Here is a 21,019-nt window from a genome sequence, read left to right on the forward strand (position 1 = left end):
TGTTGATCATCTGTTTCTTTTATTCATATCTTTTTAAAATTGAAACATAAATGATTGTACATATCTGTGGGATACAATATTGAATATCAGTACCTGTGTGCAATATGTGATGCTCAAATCAGGATAATTAGTATATTCAACATTATATAATGTATTCGATTTTTGTGGCCCTTTACCAATTCCTCCCTTACCCTACTCCCCTATTCATATCTTTTAAATTATAATCAAGAAGGATTATTTTCAGGAAACATTTACTATCTTAAGTCTTAGAAATTAAGAAAAATAATTAACTATTTTGATTTATAATTATTGATTGACAAAAAAGCTAATAGCATGTGAGTCAAGTGATATAAATTATATTTGCTTTTCCAAAGGAAAAGTTTATTGACAAAAATGCTATTTGTCCTTAGCCACAGTTATTTTGACTGTTTAATGAATTAAACCTGTAATATAAACTTCAGATTTTCCTAACCATCTTTTTTGCATTTTCTAAAATTCAGGAGTCAGAAGACATTGTATGTAACCCAATATATGCAATCCCCTTAGAAAGTATTTACCTTCTAAATGCCAAGGGCAAAAATGTAAATTATGTCACTGTACTTGTCTAGTAAATTTGGGGCTGCACCAACACATTCTGTTACTTTTTTAACAAAGTTATATTTCTCTAGCTGAATAAAAACATAAGTATGTACAAATTGTATCTGGATGAGAAACGATAAGTTGATAAAACCCTCTAAATCTTGGCCAAAATTTGATTTTATTATTAATAAGATACCTTAAAAATTGAATGCTGATTTGTTTACAGACTCTTTTATTAGTCTGTTTCTTCTACTCCAAATGTCACAAATGTCATTTTTATATTTTTAAATTTATGTGATTCATGCTGCCTTGGAGACTAAGAGCATGATAGAAAGACGAAAACTTAATCTAAAGCTTCCCATGCTGGTGAACATACCCTAACATAAAGCTATTCTGACGGCTTCATTCTTAGTGGTTTATGGAATAAAAACAGACTTGCTGCCACTATTCCTATTCGTTTGAAATCACAGCAAACATTTTTTATTTTCCTCATAATTCATTTTTATAATTATTTTTAACATGAGAACTATGGAAAGGAGTTAAATATTATTTTTAGCATATAGATATAGACTACATGCACTAACTTTCTGACACAGTTCTTCCTTGACATAATCGTGGCTGTGCTCTCACAGCTGAATGTTGTGATCAGTCTTTTAAGTATAAGAACGTCTTTGTAACATTAACTAAGTGCATGTAGTGGTCAAGAGCACAGGTTTTAGGATGAGTCAGTCCTGGGTTTGAATCACAGTTCTGTTCCTTGCTGTCTCTACGTGAGGCAAATTATTTAACCTCACTGGGCCTGCATTACCTTAATTATTATACAGGTACAATGAGACCCACCATATGAGATAGAAATGTTGCAAAGATTAAACTATAAAATGTATTCAAAGTGCCTGGAACAAAGCACAGTACTTGGAATGTGGGATATAGCTATTATCCACTATGGCAGTAGGGGTAGTATTTGCATTTTTAGTACCCATTGACTGAGATACTTATGGACCTTTGCCCCAGGTTAGGAATCATGGTATAAAATATAACTCAAGAACTTTTGATTGTTTTTAGTTGCAGAATTTCTTCCAGTGGTTCAAGCAAAATTCCTACTTCAAGTTTCTTTTATGAGAAAAGCACATTTAGAAAATTTCCTTAACCTTCACATTAATGGAATTAATTTTTTTAAAAAGCAAGAAATATGAGACAGTTATTTTTAAAGGGTGCCTCTCCTATATCTGAATAAATTATTGTGGACTATAAGCAAGGTAATATAATATATGTGTTTTGATTGACATGCACAGGATATATGAAAACCAGACTCAGATTATGTTTATATACTAAACTATTATTCTTTTAATACACAAGTGTTATGTTGGTATGTGCTTCCATCAGGAGGCTTACAATGGCAAATCTCAAATACACACAAAAGTAAATAGAATACTGTACACCGTGTACTCATTATCAGCTTTATTAATTATCATTATGGCCAATATTGCTTTACATAAATCCCCATCTACTACTCCCCTTTTGCAGTTTGTTGAGGCAAATCTTGAATATCTTATTTCATCTGTAAATATTTTTATTTGTATCTCTGAAAGATGAGGACTCATGTTTTCTACATAAGAACAGTACCATTATCATACTTTAAAATAATAACTTCTTGATATCAAATATCAGTCATTGTTCAAATTTTCAGTTGTCTCTTACATGTTAAACTTAACAGTTTGTCTATTTGAATCAATATTCAAGTAGGGGCCACAAGTTGGGATTGTTTGGTGTATCTTTAAAGGCTCATTTAATCTTTCTACAGTTTTTTTACTTCTCACGGTTTATCTGTTGAAGAAACTAGATTATTTGTAGAATTTCCTATCTGGACTGGATTTTGTTGTATAGTTTAACACATACCTCTCACCCTGTCTTTCCTTTAACGTTATGGTAGTTAAATCTAGAGCCGTGATGAAATTCAGGGGTTTTTTTGTTTTTTGTTTTTTTTTGTCTTTTTCCGTGTCCGGCAACGGATCGCAACCCTCAGTGTCGCCCCCGTACCGGACCGGGACCGGCAACGGGATCGCAGCCCTCGGTGTTGCCCCCGCGCCTCGCTCAGCCAGTGAGCGGGAACCGGTCTGTATGTGTGATCCGAACCCTCGGGCGGGAGCGCCGCCGCACTTCCCAAGCGGCGCACTATCCAGTGCGCCACCGGGCCGGCCCCAGAAATTCAGGTTTTAATGTTGGGGAGGCAAAACTACTTTATAGGTGATGGTGTGAGCCTCCATCATGAGGCTAACATCTGTCTGGTTCTCTCTCTTTTTGGTGATAGGCAGTCATTCAAGTTCTGTGCTTAGATTTGTCAATTCTTTAGGTATGGCAAAATGCTGATATTCTCTTACTTTCCGTTTTCACTTATTGTCTATAATATTCCTATAAAGAGAAATTTTCATCTGTTATTTGGATAGCCTAATGTGTTAGTTTAACTGATAACTCACAGGAACAATCCATAGGAAGTAATCACACAACTAATATTTTAAAATTTCTACCAAATTTATGGTCATTATAGTTCAGAAATGGTGGTTAAGATATAGAGCTTCTATATATATGATTATAGATACAGATGAAAATATTTAATCAAAGTTAAGTCATTAAAGTAAGAATACTAAAGGTATGCCACAAGCCATGAACAAGCCATAAATCTAAATTTAATTTAAAAAATAAAATTCCTAAAGTTTTTACCAGCTTTGTGAATTTTAAAATATGTTATTTTTACTTAGAATTTTTTGACATATTGATCTCTTGTATTTATTTTGTTTGTAATATATTATTTCTGTGAAATGTTAATTAAAAGGGAATGCAGTGGTGTCTTCTGAAAGAAGAGGATGTCATTCCTCATATCAAGGCAATGGAAGGTCGTAGAGGAAGACCACCTAATCCAGACAGACAGCGAGCAAGGGAGGAATCCAGGATGAGACGTCGGAAGGGTCGACCTCCAAATGTTGGCAGTGCTGAATTCCTGGATAACACAGATGCCAAGTTGCTAAGAAAACTGCAAGCTCAAGGTAAGAAACATAATGTATCTGACATTGTAATAATCATACTAAGAAATATATTAAAAGTAAGTATTTCTTATGTTTTTTACTTTGCTCTCCGTTTCTAAAAAGTAGGTATCTGTGTTAGATTAAAATGAGAAAATAAGGAGTCCCACTGGTAACTGGAGTTCTTTGATTAGGTAATCTTTCAAGAGCCACACTCATAAACACATCCTACCCTGTGTGTTTAGAATTACAAAGGCAGGTGTTAAGCTTCTAAGGCTTGCACAGAAAGGGAATCAAACCAGCACTTGGCACATGCCTTAAGGTCGTGCCAACCTTCTGGAAATTCTCATTTTAACAGCTCCCGATTCCTTGAGGTGGTACATGGGACTAACTCCAAAATATGTGGATCTGTGGAGTAAATTTTCAGTCAGAGAACTCCAATTACTGGTAAGTAACCCCAGTCTTTTAGTTTGGGTTCTTCTGTAGTCTGGGTTTATTATACATATTTTCAAAATGCCCAATTAATAGATTTAAATCAAAAGGTATTTAAGATAACCAGAACGTATATCAAGCTCAAAGTGCTCATAATTAGTGATTTGAATTTGTATATAAGTTATCAATATGAAGCTCCCATACTAGGGATGGCACAGAGAAGCCTGAGTAAAATAAAATAGTTCTGCTATGTGGTTTGAGTTACTAGTTACAAATGTGAAGCCTCTTAAGGCTATCTGAATATATCAGTATATGTGTAAATGTCCTATATTTGCAAGCATATATGTAAAGATACATGACAATGTGAACTAAAGGTTTAATAGAAAAATTAAAAGACTAACAGAATTTTACTTATTCTCATGTTTTTTCTTTTTTTTCTTTTTTTTACTCTCCCTATAAATAAATGCCAAAATCTGGACAACTTATTTCTATTTATTGTAAACACCATCATAATATTGACTATTTTATTGCTGCGTTGGTTTTATTAGAAAACAAATATCCATGACAAAAGCTCATAGAACAAAGTACTTTAAAATAAAAAACACTTTTATTCTCACTCATCAATGGAATCATTAACAGATTTTTGTCAGTCTTTCCATAAATGTACACACACACATTCAAACACTCACATATACATATGAGTAAATATCATTCTTTATTTCTAAAATAAATGTACTTGCAGTATACATACTATTCAGCTTGCTCTCTTTCTACTTTATCTTTAGTATCTTTCTATGTCAGCACTTACAAGCAAACTTTTTAAAAAATTTTATTAAAAAAAATTTTTTTTTGGCAGCTGGCCAGTATGGGGAACCAAATTCTTGCCAATGGTGTTGTATCACCATGCTCTAACCAGTTGAGCTAACTAGCCAGCCCCTTAACCTAATTTTTTTAATGGCTAAATAGTAAATGATACCATGTGTGGTTCTATCATAGTTCAGTTAGTCAGTCTCTTTTTATGACTGTTATAGGCTAGTTCTGAATCTTTGCTATCATAAATAATGTTGTAATAAATATATATTATACATATATAGACATATATTACACATCATTTTAAATTTTGGTAGAGAATAGACAAATATTGCCTCCAGAAAGTTTGCACCAACTCATACTTCAACCAATGACATGTAAGTTAACTGCCTACCATGTAACTTAATATTTTTTTTTTGCCTTAGTATATTAGTAAAATATTATTTATATTATTTTATTTAGTTTCTTGTAAGACTTATTTCCCACAAATAGTTACTAGTGAAGATTAAAAAGAAAACAAAATGAATATACTAACAGACATAAATGAGTTTTAAAAATTAGTATTGTCAGTAAGCTACTGATAGTTCTGAAGAATGTTTAATGGTGGGGAATAGGTGCATTGTTTGCATAAAATACGAGAGCTTGAAATAACTGATACCCAAAACATGGGCTCTTTTTACCTGTTTTGCATATCTAATACAATTATCATTATTACTTAGTATCCAAAATGGCAAAATAACAAATTTAAATTTGCAAAATTAACTGGTTTTTTATTGAAACAAAATAGAAGTTAATTACTCAACTTTTACCCAATGTTTTATTCTCCCTCTAGATTTCAAATGGATTTATATTCTACTATATAGTTCTCCCTTGTTGTATTGGGTTGCATTTTGCAAGTATTGTTACTTTGACCTTATTGTATACATGTGTTCTTTCTCAACATGTATATAAAGATTAAATGTTTAACCGTAAATAAATAATTGTTAATATTTACAAGTATATGGGGGTATAGTTTGCATTTTTTTCTTAGGAAGAAAAGAAAGTAAGAATGAATCACTTTATCACTGCTTTTATTTCTGAGAGGCTTCTGCATTAATATAGTTTGGGGAGTTATCTGAGAGGATTCTAGAAGTTTCTGTTACACATTATTAGCCTTCTAAGACTCCAGTAGAATGAAACACTGGACTTAATTTGAAGAATGGTTCAGAACAGTGAGGTAAATGTGAGGCTTGTTTTTTGTTTTTTGTCAGTATACGGATCCAAACCCTTGACCTTGGTGCCGCAAGCACAGTGCTCCAAGTGAGCCAACCAGCCAACTAGCCACGTGCGAGTTTTAAATGTACATCTCAACATTGTGAATTAAGAGTTCTAATTTCTCAGAGAGTATAGATAAAAATAAATCTGCTTGTTAATTGAACAATACTGTTAATATCTCAAATTTTCCCAAATATGAAATAGTACCTCTCCATTTCATATCATAGAATCTGAGATGTCATATATGCAGTCTATATGATGTACCATTATTTTAAGATGTACCATTAAGAAAGGAAAGTGCTGCCAAGTGTCATACACATTCTGATTTGGGGAATGTTAACATGTTTAAAAATTCATCTTAGAGTTGAAGAAAATGGGTTATGTCCAAAATATCCCTAATACTATGTGAAAATAAACTTTTATCTTTCAAATTAAAGCAAATAATTTCCTAAATTATAAAAGATATTTTTCAAATTAATATTTTAAAAGTTAATTTTAATATAATATATTCAGCAACCATAAACCAAGTAAATGAGAAGACATTGGGAGTACTTTATTCCTCAGAGCCTGAATGAACTTTTGCAGGTTTCTACTCAGTCTCTTTCCTCCACAGTGTCTCTAAGCACTTTTCTTTTTTCACGTTTTCTTCTCCAGCTGCTCATAATGTAAACTTAAAGCTACATAAATTTTTAATGATTAGTCAAAATTGTATATTCCCTGCTAAAGTGAAAAGACATGAGTTTAACTTTTTAATGTTTTTCTGTACAAAGGGTTTAAAAATAAAAATTACTATGTGCTTGTATGGGGCTTGAAATTGACTGATACACTCATGCATGAACACACATCTATATATATTATAGAATTCCCTTATTAAAAGTTAGAGAACATCAGTTTAGCTTGAAGCACAAGATCATACTTAGCCAACATTTTTTAGGAACCATTTTTTTGATCACTTAGCACATCTTTACATCTTAAGACAGAGTTAGGCCTTTATAGCAGAGTTCAGTAAAAACTTGCAGTTCTTAAATGTTAAAGAAATATTTATCTGGCATTATTATAGATGAGAACGATACTCTTCAGGTACATTGTCATCAGAGGTTGTTTACTCTGTAGGCCAGTTTATAGATTTTTATCTCTCAGAGTATTTATGAACAGAAGATCCTTTTTGTGTGACCCAGAAATTTCTGATGATGCCTATAACCTCCTAATATTGAAAATTATTGAAGATATACTTTAGCATCAGCTTCCATTTTATCTTTAACATGTCAGTTTATTAGATGAAACTAGACCCTTTTAAATCCCCTCCCCTTTAAAAAAATCTTGACAGAAAATTAGTAACCCACTTCACTTCAGCTATTACAAGGACATAGGATTAAGTTCTTAGCTAAAATCTCAAGGCATTCAAGTTTTGCTTAAAGATCTTTAGAGATGGTAGCATATAGACTGGAGTAAGAAAGACCTGGGTTTGTTTCTTGGCTCTGCTGTTTATCCTTTAAGAGCCTTAGTTAATTTATTTGTAAGCATAATTTTGATTATCATATAAGGTAGTTGTGAAAATTAAACAAAAATCATGTAAATTTAACACCTGCAGTCAATAAATTGGTGGAAATTGTTAATGCTCAAGTGACTTAGGTGTTACCAATAACATTCATGATTGATGAATATCATTTATAGGTTCCTTATATTATTCATTAACTACAAAGTTTAAAACAATGTCTACCATAAAGTGGTGCTTTCTGAAATGACCCTGTGCGTGATACTATGATACACCACTTTTAGAGTTAGAAGTATTCAGACCAAGTTGCCAGCAGAAGAAAACAATAACATTATATGGTTTCTGCATTCATTATACCTGTTTCCACAACAATGCCGAATAACAAACAACTACCAAACCTCAGTGGCATACAACACTAAGCCTTTCATTATTATTATTCCATCCCTTGTGCAGGTAGAATCAGCTGGAGGTTAGCTAAGCAGCTTTGTGGCTCTTGGCTGGGCTTGTTCACATATGTAGGGTCAACTGGCTCCATGAGTCCCAGTCTCCAGCAGCATAGTCCAAACATGTCCTTATAATAACAGGAAAAGCACAAGAGCAAAAGTAGTGCAAGTACAAGTACACTTTTGAGCTCTACTTGCATCACAACTACTAACATCTTCTTCACAATAGAAGATCACCTGGCTGATTTCAGAAACAAGGGATAGGAAAATAGGTTTCACCTGATGTGTTGCTGCAGAGTCACATTGCAGATAACCTGGAGAGAGGGAAGAATGAAGAACTGGGGTCGTTAATTATGTCTGTCTGCCCCAGTTTCATATATTTGTCCTAGAAAATTATGAGAATTAAGTTGTCCTTAAAATTCATTGATATTCTGCATTGTTTTTATCTAGGAAATTTAGTCCTGCTTCTTCATAAATGAAAATACCACTGAATTCAGGAACTTAACCATTAATATAGCTAATTAAAATACTAAGTTAGGGGTAGGGGGCTTTGTATTTGTTTTATTTGGGGGTCTTTCTCTCTTTTTTTTTATATGTTTCGTTATAAGATTAAAGCTAACTTGGTACTCTGAAAAAAATTTACTTAGATGAGCCTCTCTGAAGATTAAGAGAAATATCATTTTTATGTAGTTTTGTATATGGAATCATATTTGATGAAAAAATTTGGCAATTTCTTACATGACATTTTCTACCATACAACTCTCATACTTGGTATCTGTCTAACCTTGGGCAATTTTCTTAAATATTTTGTCCTTCATAATGATACCATTTTCATCAATAATTACCAGTTATTGTTTTAGGTTAGCAGTTTTGTAAAGTTGTTAATTGTATTCTTTGAAATTTTATGTTTTTCAGAAATAGCCAGGCAGGCAGCACAAATAAAGCTTTTGAGAAAACTTCAAAAGCAGGAACAGGCACGGGTTGCCAAAGAAGCTAAAAAACAACAAGGTGGGTAATTTAAATGATGTAAACTTAAAGAGTTAGTATTGGGGGATTCATAAGAGGCTTCTCTTCTTTCTTTTCTGATGACATATGTGCTTTGGTTTCTTGTCACAGCAATAATGGCTGCTGAGGAGAAGCGAAAGCAAAAAGAACAGATAAAGATTATGAAGCAACAGGTATGTTTATGCATTGGAACTGACTTTTAAAACAGGCTATATTTTGAGGATCTATCTGTATATGTACGTTATTTTGATTTTTATTTCTTAAATGACTGTATTACACATTAATGTTATGTCTCTTATTTGGAAAGTTGTCATCTTCCATTAGTTAAAATTCCACCTTATTTTTTAATCAAGTCTTCCACTTCCAAGTTTTTGAAGAAATGGCTACCAAACAGTAAATTTGTAAATATCTTGGTAGACTTTGCATATGAGTTGACATCTTGAGTAATTTTTAGACTTTTTAAATAAATGTATCAGTAAATGAAGGATATTACTTGACTATCAGATTTTAATAAGAAAAGTTTGTTGTTCTAAACCATGTAAAATATTAGTAAAAATCAAATTCAAGTTTTATAGAACAGTATTTCCCCTCACTGCTTCTGAATGCTTTCAGAGTTACCTAAAAATTGCTACTTCAAAAAAAAAAAAAGATTATTATTTTAGCATATCCAGAGTTCTGTCTTATATCTACAGTATTCCTCCCCTTTGTGGTTTTCAAAATTAAATGTAGGTAAATGAAGTAATTTTTAAATTCTTATAGGTAAAATATTAAGTGACAAGATATTCAGCTTCATTTAGGATAGGAACATGTAAACTACTCTACCATCTCCACATACTCAATGTTAACATTACAGTAAAAAGGAAATGGGGGGAAAGCACTATTTTTTAAAAACAATTTAAACAAGTAGTCATTTCTCAGTATGAGATGAAATTAATTGTGTTACTATACAAATAGCTGCTAAACAAATAGCTTGGGTTGGCTTTGATGTGGTTATCTCTCATGTTTCAGTACTGACTAAAGCAATATGACTAAGAGAGTTGATTTAAGGTTGGGATTCAGAATTTAGAGTTTGTGGTTGGGCAGCCTAAATTTAAATGTGGGCTCTGCTACTTAATAGTTTTGTGACCTTAGATGGATTACTTAACCTCTAAGTCCCTATTTCCTCCATTGTAAAAGAAGATAACTGCAATATTTGAAAATTAAATGAGATGATGAATGTGAGGTACCTACTACAGTGCCTGGCACAAAACAAATTGTCAATTTTTTAAAGATACATATAAAACATGAAACTATATAGTATACTCTTTTACTGTAAAGTAGTCAATTGTAAACTTGAATTCCTTCATTAGTTTAATTATGACTGCTAGACATTGTAAAGTTGACTTAAAATAGGCAGGCTAATGAACGCACTTGTTAAAATATAAATATTGACTGAATGGTATATATATAAAAATAAGTTCATATCTTATTTTTAAGTGAAATACTGTTGTTTCTGTTTTACTTTTTTATAGCTTATCCTATTTCCTGATGGCTAGAGTCCCAGCAGATCTGACCAGTACTTTACATTCAGCTTTGTGATCCTTAAGTCATAAAGTGGCTATGACCTAAATTTACATGGTCTTTGCTGCTCATTGAAAAAGCATTGGACTCTGAAGTTTCCAGCAACACTAATACAATGAACTGGTCTTAGATATTTATCTGAGGCTAATCTCAGAATACCATCTGATTTATTCCTTATTGCCAACAGTGAATCAAAGTATAGAATAACTCTATTCACACAGTCTGTTATTAATGCCTATTTTAAAGTCAGCATTACATTAGAATAAAATAATAGCATGTGCTCTTCATCCTTTGGGTTATTTTTTCCAGTAGGCCAAAAATATCACCAGATAGTCCTTATGGCAGTTTTCTGGAAGGTTGCAGAAGCACTGTTACAAAGCAGGAGGAGCACAGGCATTGTATCTGACCAGGGCTCTGTATTTACTAACTATTGGACTTTAGGCAAAATATTTGCTCTCTGGGAATCTTAGTTTTCTCTTATGTAAAAAGAAGATAATTTCAACTTCTATGATTTTTTTTAACAATCAACAAAATATTTTATGTAAAGTGACCAGCTCAGTGGTTCGATGCTCAACATTATAAGGTGAACCTATATTATAATAATTTATAAATAGTATATACTTACATGCTAATAATGACAGCACTACCAAATATATACATATATATATATACACACACACCCACATATATAAAAATCACATACATATATATAAATCACTTGGACGGTTAAGATAATGCTTTGGACTGAGCGTATTTAAGCCCAAGATTCCCTACCTTTCTCTATGCATAAGAGGATAATAAATGACTTTTGGTGACCTGAGAACATACCACCTTATAATCTTATGATTGACAAGAGTAGAAAAATTAGATCAAGAGTATGCTTTTCTCAGGTATCAAGTTCTAATCCAAATTAATATTTCAAATATGGATCAAATACAGTTTTCTCTAAGACTTGGAAGTGATGCAAAAGATACTCTTGGGTTTTTGTTCTTGGCAAGCTATAATTAATATTCACTACCAACACAGGATCACCAACAGCAAAATCAAAGAATGTGATGAATTTTCTGAACAGAATAGTAATTCCTGAAATCTCATTATCTTGCAGTAGACCCCTGCAGGGACTCAATAACATCAGTGTACAAAAAACCAAATAAGTTAAAATACATATTTAAGTATAGCTTCAAAATGTACAATCAGCATCTGGAAATTGGAGCACGTATTATAACATACAGCAATGTAAAATGTATTTTCTGGGATAAGTACAATTTGTTTTTTTTTTTTTTTTCCTTTTTGTCTTTTTTCGTGACCGGCAACGGATCGCAACCCTCAGTGTCGCGCCCGTACTGGGATAAGTACAATTTGCAAGTAGGACACTTTGGGCTTTTTTTGTTGTTGTTAAAACTATATATCTGTTCTCATCACTACCAATTTGGGAGTTTAGAAGGAATTTATGGACATGAAATTGCTAACAGTGTGCTTATAGCATATAAGATAATTTTTTAAAATCAAAATACAAATTCTTATCAAAATTTAGATGATCAGTAAATTATAAAACCTAACTAATAACCAGTGCATTAAATTTAGACAATGTGTACACCAATTTTGTCAAGTAAATAATGCCCTGGAATATTAAATTGTAATTATTTCATTCTAAATTAATTTACAGATTATTTCTGAAATGGGCTTATTGTGGTTGTTAAAAGCAATTTCTGGGCTGGATGGTTAGCTCAGTTGGTTAGAGCCTGGTGCTAATTACACTGAGATCATGGGTTCGATCCCTATACTGGCCAGCTGCCCCCAAAATTAATTAATTAATTAATTAAAGCAATGTTATTCAACATGTAAAATAAATTTTCGAGTCGAAATTATTGTTAATAATAACCTATTACAATTGTGTCACTATATACTTTTAAAGCATTTTTTATTTAATCATGAAAAAGTGAGAAAAGAGCAAGTACCTCTCCCTATTTTATAGAAAAATATTTATTATTTGCTCAAGATAATTCAGTAAATGACAGTAACCAGAAGTAGCCTATGTTTATGACTTCTGATAAACTATTTTTTCGACTATTCTATCCTATACTTATTTCAAATTAAGTATTACTTGTAATTGCAAATATTTATAAAGGTCCTCAGGCTATATGAGTTTGATCAGCTTGGTTTACTTTGTTTCTGTGTATTTATTTAGCATTGTATTTTACAAATTATTATGAGAAATTTTATAAAATCGTATTAATTTAATATATGAAAATATATATGATGTTATACTAGATAACTAAATGTTTATATTCAGCATGGATAGCCTTTGGTAATTTTTTACTTACATCTTATTTGATTCCACTTAAACCCTTTTCACCTAGATATTTAGTTTATTATCTTAAATTATAATTTTTTCTACAGGAAAAAATTAAAAGAATACAGCAAATCAGAATGGAAAAAGAACTTCGAGCCCAGCAAATTCTAGAGGTAAAATTCTTAAATTTAATACAATTAAAGTAATATAGTCATATATTTTAAAGTCTGTGAAAATAAAATTTTTGCCTACATGTTCTCCCACTCATTCAAATGAACATATCCATCAGAAATTCTCTTTAAACATAATACATCTGAACCTAATTTAGCAAGCTCAACTAATCTTTACAGTAAAAACCCAGGAAATGAGACGAAAATAAAATTTTTGCCTACATGTTCTCCCACTCATTCAAATGAACATATCCATCAGAAATACTCTTTAAACATAATACATCTGAACCTAATTTAGCAAGCTCAACTAATCTTTACAGTAAAAACCCAGGAAATGAGACAAAAAAAAAAAGGAAAACCTCTGAGCAGCCAATATAGTTATCATAAAGTTCATGTCTAAAACTCTTGACTTTTAGAAGTCATTAGGACTTATTGTCAGATATTTACTTTTAATTTAGAAACAAATGTTTACAAAAGTAATCATTCTAAAAGTAAAAGTAAATTTTATGTGTAGAAATAGTTTTACCAGCTTGTTTTTCAGGTTTCTAACAGACCCCTCTTCCCTGCAAGCTGATTAGAATAGGGATAGAGGACGTATACTTGTACTGTCAACAGCAAAAGTAATAGCCAAAAGACAGCAAGGGAAAATATAGAAAAACTCCCACTAGCAAATACAGGAACTCAAAAGCCTAGCAACAGTTTGTAATCTTTTAATTGAATAACAATCAGTTTTCAACACCTTAATAGCTGTGTAGTATAATAACTGATGTTCAAAGTAGTCACATTGAGTCATCAAGAAAAAGCCAAATTATGTTTAAGAGTACTGTATCTAAGCAGGCATATGTCTCAAAATTATTTTCATCCAAAATAGTGAAAATAAACTTTTAATGTTTAAAATTATTATAACCTCTCAGCTATTCAGGAAACTGCAGCTTATGGAACAGTTTATTCCCTAAGGGCTCCAGATAACTGAGGTTTTCTGTGTTACAGTTTTCCTCTAGAAATATACACATATTCCCTTACCCATTTTAAATTAATCTTAAATCCCTCATATTGAAAACATTTCTATCCTAAAGTAACTTGACAATAAATACTAGATAGTTATGAAACTACTAGATAGTGTTAATAACTTTAATATATGAAGCTCACATTTGATTTTACAGTGACTGTTTTAGTTTTTAAAATAAGAAAAAAGCAATAAATGACAAAATTATTTTCTGTGTTTTAAGGTAAAATAACATAAACACTCAATTATTTCAGACTTTCAACAGAGTTTGAATATAAGAAAATCTGTTATGTTCTTATGAGTTTAAGAATTTTTTGTATATCCTAATACTAATCTTTAAATTAGAAACAAAATACTATGTTATATATACCATTAACTGGAGGAAAATCTGTAATTGTCTAAATATATGTTACATATTGTTTTGTACCTTGTGAGGCATGTAGCTTCATTTCAAGTCTGAGATTATTTGCAAGTTGTAGCAGTGCTGTTGCATGACTTTGAGACCTGTTTTGCATGCACAGGCTAAAAAGAAAAAGAAGGAAGAAGCGGCAAATGCCAAATTATTGGAGGCCGAGAAACGAATAAAGGTTAGTTTAGACGAGAATCATAGTTTTTATTTTTCAAAAATAAAAACTACATGTTATACCAGCATCAATTATATGTAAAAAATAGCTTTCCTCAAAGTGACTATCTAAAAATATATTTAGCAGATATAATGTGTATTATGTGTGCTTTTATTGTATGTGTATGTACATATATTTTTTATTTTATTATATACGTTTTATGTGATGCTTTGAGCTCTTTAAATAAGAGACATCAAATCAAAGATGCAAACTCTATTGCGTGATACCTCTATATAGTTTTGCTGGATAAGAATTATTCTCCCCAAACTATTTTGTGTGTCATTTATGTTTGTGTTCTAAACTATGTCCTGAATCTGATTCTGTCCTTATAGCTTTCTTTTTTAATGTCTAGCAACTGTTTTATCTATTAAAAATGAAAAGCCTACAGAAACAAAACCTAATTTTATCAACTGTTATTCACCAGTAATAACTTTCTACTTGGACTCTCTTACTTTGTTCTTTAGATTCCTATCCCTCTTCATGTCTGTCCTTAATATTAAATTCATCCAGATTTTACCATTATAAAAATATTAAAATTGCTGACATTCCTAGAATTGTTTGCATTAAACCCCATCCCCTGGGGATGGTGCCCCAAATCATAGGTAGGCATTATAATCTCAGTGTATATAATGAAATAGATCCTTAATTATAATTATAATTAATTATCAATTATTAATTATATTTGGGAGTTTTTAGTCAGAGTGGAAAGGGTTCTAATCAGCTAGATTCGAGGGTTTCATCATAATGTATTAAAGTAATAAAAATAAATACATATGACAGTTGTATCTAATAAGCTGTGACCATCTAGCCAGTCTGTTCAGTGAATGTGCCAGTGAAGTGTGCTGTTAGGTCACTCATGAAAAGCCTCCTGAAGAAAGATCCTTGATACTATATTGCATGATTTTTATGTAAGTATTAGGTAGAACCACAGGAAATTGAATTGCCATTTTATAAGTAAGAAACGATTGAAGGGCCAGCCAGTTAGTTCAATTGGTTAGAGTACATCCTGTAACACAAACGTCAAGGTTTCAGATCCCCACTCCTGGCCAGCTGCAAAAAAAAAGAAAGAAAAAAAGATTGAATATTGCCATTCTCATATGGTTCAATCTAATGGAAGACTGCAGAATCTCAGAAAATGAACTTTTAATAACTATAGTATGTTCAAAATCTTTCCTAAAAACCGTATATTAAAAGTTTGTTATTTTTAAGGAAAAAGAAATGAGAAGACAACAAGCTGTTCTCCTGAAGCATCAGGTCTGTATACATATAGTTATATAACTGTTGAAATATTCATTTTATAATTTTGCTTAAACCTATTTGGGGGAAAATCTTCAAAATACTTTCTTTGAATTTTTCAATATAATTTCTGCTTAAGTTTTTCCTTCATCTTACGGTTTATTTCCTTGCTTTGGTATTGGTGTCTTTGGGGGGGTTATAAATTGGTTTTATGACTCTGTGATTTCTGTTTCATAATGTTGTGCCAACTCTTTCTACCAGGAGTTGGAGAGGCATAGACTAGATATGGTATGGGTATGTTTATTTTTGTACATCTAACACCGCATTGTGATTTGGTTGTGATATGGTTGTCATAGCAATGCATAAAGTGTAGCACTGGCTGCTGTCATATTACATACTGCTGCATGGCTTTACAGCACAGTGCATTGCATACATCTGCTTGTCTGTCTGTAAAGAAGTATGATACATCTCCAAGATTTTTCATTGAATTGTACAAGCTTTAAGTAAGGCTGCTCTCTAAAAATTTACATTACTGATGTCACAAGGAAAGTTGGATCACTATACAATTAGATAGTTATGACTCGTATTCTCCCATCATTCTAGATGCAAAACTGCCATTGAATACAATGGGAATTTTGAGTTTGCTTGATGAGAGAATATGAGATATATTCTGGATTTATAGACAAATTTTATAAATAATTCTAGAAATATCCCTTTGGAGGGACCAAATAAACAAATTCAATTAGCTATTATAAATATGTGATTTTTTATTTTAAAATAAAATGAGATTATCGAGTTAAGCTAGTGCTTACCTTATTTTTATATTGTACCTTTTAGATTCCACTTATTAGCCCATGGTGCAGCTTTTGTGGTTTTAAATAGTGCATCAAGTGGCAGACATCAGTAAATAGGAATATCCCATTTCATTGGTGTTTGTATGTGAACCAACACTAGTTTAACTAGAATGGTATAAAAGCTTTAAAAAAAAAAAACTTTCTAATTTATTGGTGGCTTATTGGATTTACAAAATAATTTTATTCTTGAAATTAAAATAACCAATTCTAAAACCATGAAGTGAAAGTGGCTATAAATAAATCAATTTCTGCCTGATCTAAAAATTTAAGAACAACACAACCTTTTGATTAATTGGCTATAGTAAGCATTTGCCATTTATCTAATAGCAGATGTAAGGTAACTGACCTGTTCCAGCCAACCATTATGCTTTTTGTTCTGCCAGCTTTTGAAGGAGCATCACAACTGACCATAAGTAAATCTTGTATGCTTCTGTTTACACTGTCTCCATGTTCATTGCTTTACCTTTTTGCTTTTGATTGTTCTTGTATTTGCTTTCTAAACCTGAACTAAAACATGCACAGACTGGCCATTCTTGTCTTATATTTAGTATTTACTGTGACTTGTCTCTAAATGCTAAACATGTTATATTGAGTTTTTTGGTTGTTGTTTTTTTTTTTTTTTTCCGTTTGAAAATCAAACTGCTAACTGTGGTTGAGTTATTCTCCTTATGTTCTTAATTTTATCTGGCCTAATAGGAACGAGAGCGAAGGCGACAACATATGATGCTTATGAAAGCTATGGAAGCTCGTAAAAAAGCAGAAGTAAGTGTGTGTTTCTAGAAAAACAGGACTTTATAATTCAATATGTTTTTCTAAAGCATTGGCTATTCTAAATATAAATGTTTCTGAGTGTGGGTTTGTCATGATTTACTGGCTTTCATGAGGAAAACAAAGGTTAGAGATAGTAACTGAGTGTTAGAACATAAAAGAATGTAGGAAGGGTTCCAATGTATGTGTTAATTTTTCTGTTTGAGATTTTAATTATCTTTTTTTAATGTAGGGAATGGCATTGGTTTGGATAAAAGTAGCTGTTTATTACTGTAACCAGAGTTTCACAAAACTAATATTATAGCATGCCTAGACAAGTCCTATGTGTCCTGCTCCAAACACTAATGATTCTAACCATGGACTTCTGCCTACAGAATTATTCTTTAGCCTTCTATGTGTAAAATTCGGCCTTAGTACTTTTCTTAAAATAGACTTTTTAACAGATAATTCAGAATAAGAAATTTGTTACAGTAAGTCAAAATGAGCTTATTTGGAATTTAATAGAAATCAGTTAAAAGTTAACATACATGTTATAAAGGAAGGCATTATTTTGCATTCAAACAGTTGAATAGAGGTACAACCAATTTAACTAGGGCTTTGGAGGTGGAGAGACTTAGATTCCCATGCTGGCTCTGCCACTGATTTGCTTTACCTCTTCAAGCTATTTCTTTAAAATTAAGATAATGATAGCTACCTCCAGAGTTGTAGGATTACCAAGTGAGATAAGCATTTAATAAATGAGAATTAGTGAAAATGATGCTGTTGGATCTAGAAGTTCAGTATTTTGGTCTCAGCTCTGGCTTAAATTAGCAGTGTAGATCTCTGATACATAGAGACAATCTCTATATTGTTTTAGAAACTGGACAATGTTGCCGAATTACCTGAATTTGAATTTTGATTTCAGTACTTTCCAGCTATATGACCTTGGGCAAGTTATTTAACCTCTCTGTGATTCATTTCATCTATAAAATGGAGATAAATGCTAACTCCTGTCTCAGGGTTGTAGTGATGATTAAATGGGTGTGTGTGTAAAGTTCTTTGAACAGTCCTGGCACCACATAGTACTTACAATTGCTACGACATATGTGTTTGCTATACAGAGTGGGCCTAGCAAGATTGCATGGCCAGGGTTGGGAACTACTAACATAGATTACCTCCAAAATCTCTTCCAGCAATCACTTTCTGTGACTCTCCTAAACTATGGAAGTTTGGCCCTAGTGTTTTTCCTGCTGTCTTTTTTTCCTAATCCGTTGATTTTCAGACCTATTGACACCCTCTACACCTAACAATAATGGAATCTATATATATATGCATGAAATTATGACTATAATCTCTGAAAAATGGCAAGCAGGAAAAAAGACAGGTAATGGATTTCAGGAATTGGCCTGCCTGCTCTCTCTGTTCCCTTCTGGTATGGTGATAGGAAGAGTAGGGAAGGGGATTAATTAAAATACTGAAAGTTCAACCTAATTTCCTTTAATCTGGAGAGATAAAAACAGGGGGAGCAATTAGTAACCCAGGACAAAGACGTGGAAAATCCCTCAAGAGACTAGTTTTTCCCTTTCAACTGTTTTTTACTGGTAGGAATAAAAAGAACCAGGGCTTATCATTCAGGTTTTTCCTGGCAGGGAGGAAAGCTAAAGAAGAAAGGCAGAATAATCAAGACAACCTAGAGCATTATCTCCAGGCATACTAGGATTTAATAAGAAGGGAAAACTGAAGAAAATACTAAGAATAAGATCATCTGAGGAAGTTAATTCCCAGGTGAAAGAGGCACCCAAAGACATGACACCTCCTATTGGTTTTCAGTATTTACCCTCTGGCCTGGGGAGAGAGTGGAAAAAGTTGCTTCAAGGGGTGGGTGAAATCTGGGTTGGGTGGAGGGTGACAGCCACAGAATAAATATAGCTGATTAAAATTAGATATTCTAAGAATCCATCAAAGCCCAAGAGCACTATTCAAGAGGAACGGACATACCCATGACTAGATAGAGTGCATCAGGCACAGTGCTTCCAATAAACCCAAAAGGGATATCAGAAACCAGCTACAGCTTTGCTTTTCCTAGCTACCCAGTCCTGAGAAAAAAGAAACTTGAGTAGCATACGGAATTCTCACCCTTAAATCTGAAGTACTTAGAATTATTAAAACAGATGTCAGATAAACTGAGAAAAAACTGAAAAAAAATTAACCCACCTATATTAGAGCAATACGAGTTCTTAATAGGGCTGCCCACATCAAGCATAAGTAATTAATTTGAAAAGAAATGGCAAGGTAACCATGATAAAATATTAAACCAGGATAAAGCAAATATATGCACATATATATATATATAACTTAAGTCATAACAACATAAAGAGCTTGGTTTCCCTTTTTTGCTTTTTATGTTGCTTTCCTCAACACTCTGTGTATGTTCTCCACAGAGCAGCTAAAGTGATCTTTTCAAAAAGTAAACCACTAAACACTATCCAGTCACTTCTCATTGCAACTATAGTAAAGTCCAAACTCCTCTCCATGACATAACAGTCCCATATGCTCTGTCCTCTGCCTACCACTCCAACTTTACCTTGTGCAGTTTGCCCCTTACACAGTATATTCATCATTTTTTTTTTTTTTTTGTCTTTTTCATGACCGGTAAGGGGATCGCAACCCTTGGTGTGGTGTTGCCCACACCGCGCTCAGCCAGTGAGCGCACTGGCCAGTCCTATATAGGATCCGAACCCGCGGCAGGAGCATCGCTGCGCTCCCAGCGCCGCACTCTCCTGAGTGTGCCACGGGGCCAGCCCCATTTTTGTATTCTTATTATTCCTAAACAAAGGTCATTACCATTGCTGTTGTTCCATCAAGGATTCGAATGGTTCCTATTTATTGTTCAGTCACAGGTCAAATATTATTTTGTCGAAGAGGCCTTCCTAGAACATCTAGTTTTGCCTTTTCTTACACCCCACCTCTGGAACTCTGTTCTGTCATCTTATTTACTTTTTGCTTGTTTATGGTCTTTTTCCTCCCAGAATATAAGATCTAGGAGAACCAGACTCTTGTCTTCCTTGTATTGCCAATGCCTTGATTAGAGCCAAGTATGTAGTAGGTGCTTAGAAAATTCTAGTTGAATGAATGAATGAGTTAAAATGAAATTGACAGTTATAACACTAAGAAAACAAATTAACAACAAAACAAAATCATTAAAGAATGGGTACACTATGTTTTCTGTCTATATGATTCTCTTTATATAATAATAAAATCCATGATTTTATTTTACCTTAGGTAATTTCTTTTGTTAAAGTCAAACATTCAAGGAATTATTATTTAAAAAGAAAAATATAATAACCTATGTCACAAATAATCCTTGACCAGAATGTTTGAGAGAACCTCACAGGTAAAACTGGCTTCTCAAAGTGTTATCCTTTGATAACTACAAACCTGTGAACAAGACTGCTCTCAGATTGGGTACTTTTGAGTTATTCTAATTTTAAATTG

At 32.5% G+C, this 21,019-nt stretch overlaps 1 protein-coding gene across 1 annotated transcript in view; it reads left to right on the plus strand.

The window, feature by feature from the left end:
* Window positions 1–18,443, plus strand: part of BAZ2B (bromodomain adjacent to zinc finger domain, 2B) — a 110,603-nt gene extending 92,160 nt beyond the window's left edge. Inside the window, exons 13-20 of the mRNA XM_008563981.1 lie at window positions 3,410–3,620; window positions 8,946–9,038; window positions 9,147–9,208; window positions 12,996–13,061; window positions 14,586–14,651; window positions 15,897–15,941; window positions 17,474–17,539; window positions 18,402–18,443. Of these exons, the coding sequence (XP_008562203.1) occupies window positions 3,410–3,620; window positions 8,946–9,038; window positions 9,147–9,208; window positions 12,996–13,061; window positions 14,586–14,651; window positions 15,897–15,941; window positions 17,474–17,539; window positions 18,402–18,443 (651 nt within the window). The remainder of the gene's footprint in view (window positions 1–3,409; window positions 3,621–8,945; window positions 9,039–9,146; window positions 9,209–12,995; window positions 13,062–14,585; window positions 14,652–15,896; window positions 15,942–17,473; window positions 17,540–18,401) is intronic.
* Window positions 18,444–21,019: the final 2,576 nt, after the last annotated feature.

Source organism: Galeopterus variegatus, unplaced genomic scaffold (genome assembly GCF_000696425.1).
Source record: "Galeopterus variegatus unplaced genomic scaffold, G_variegatus-3.0.2 Scaffold178, whole genome shotgun sequence".
In the NCBI taxonomy this organism is placed as follows: Eukaryota; Metazoa; Chordata; class Mammalia; order Dermoptera; family Cynocephalidae; genus Galeopterus; species Galeopterus variegatus.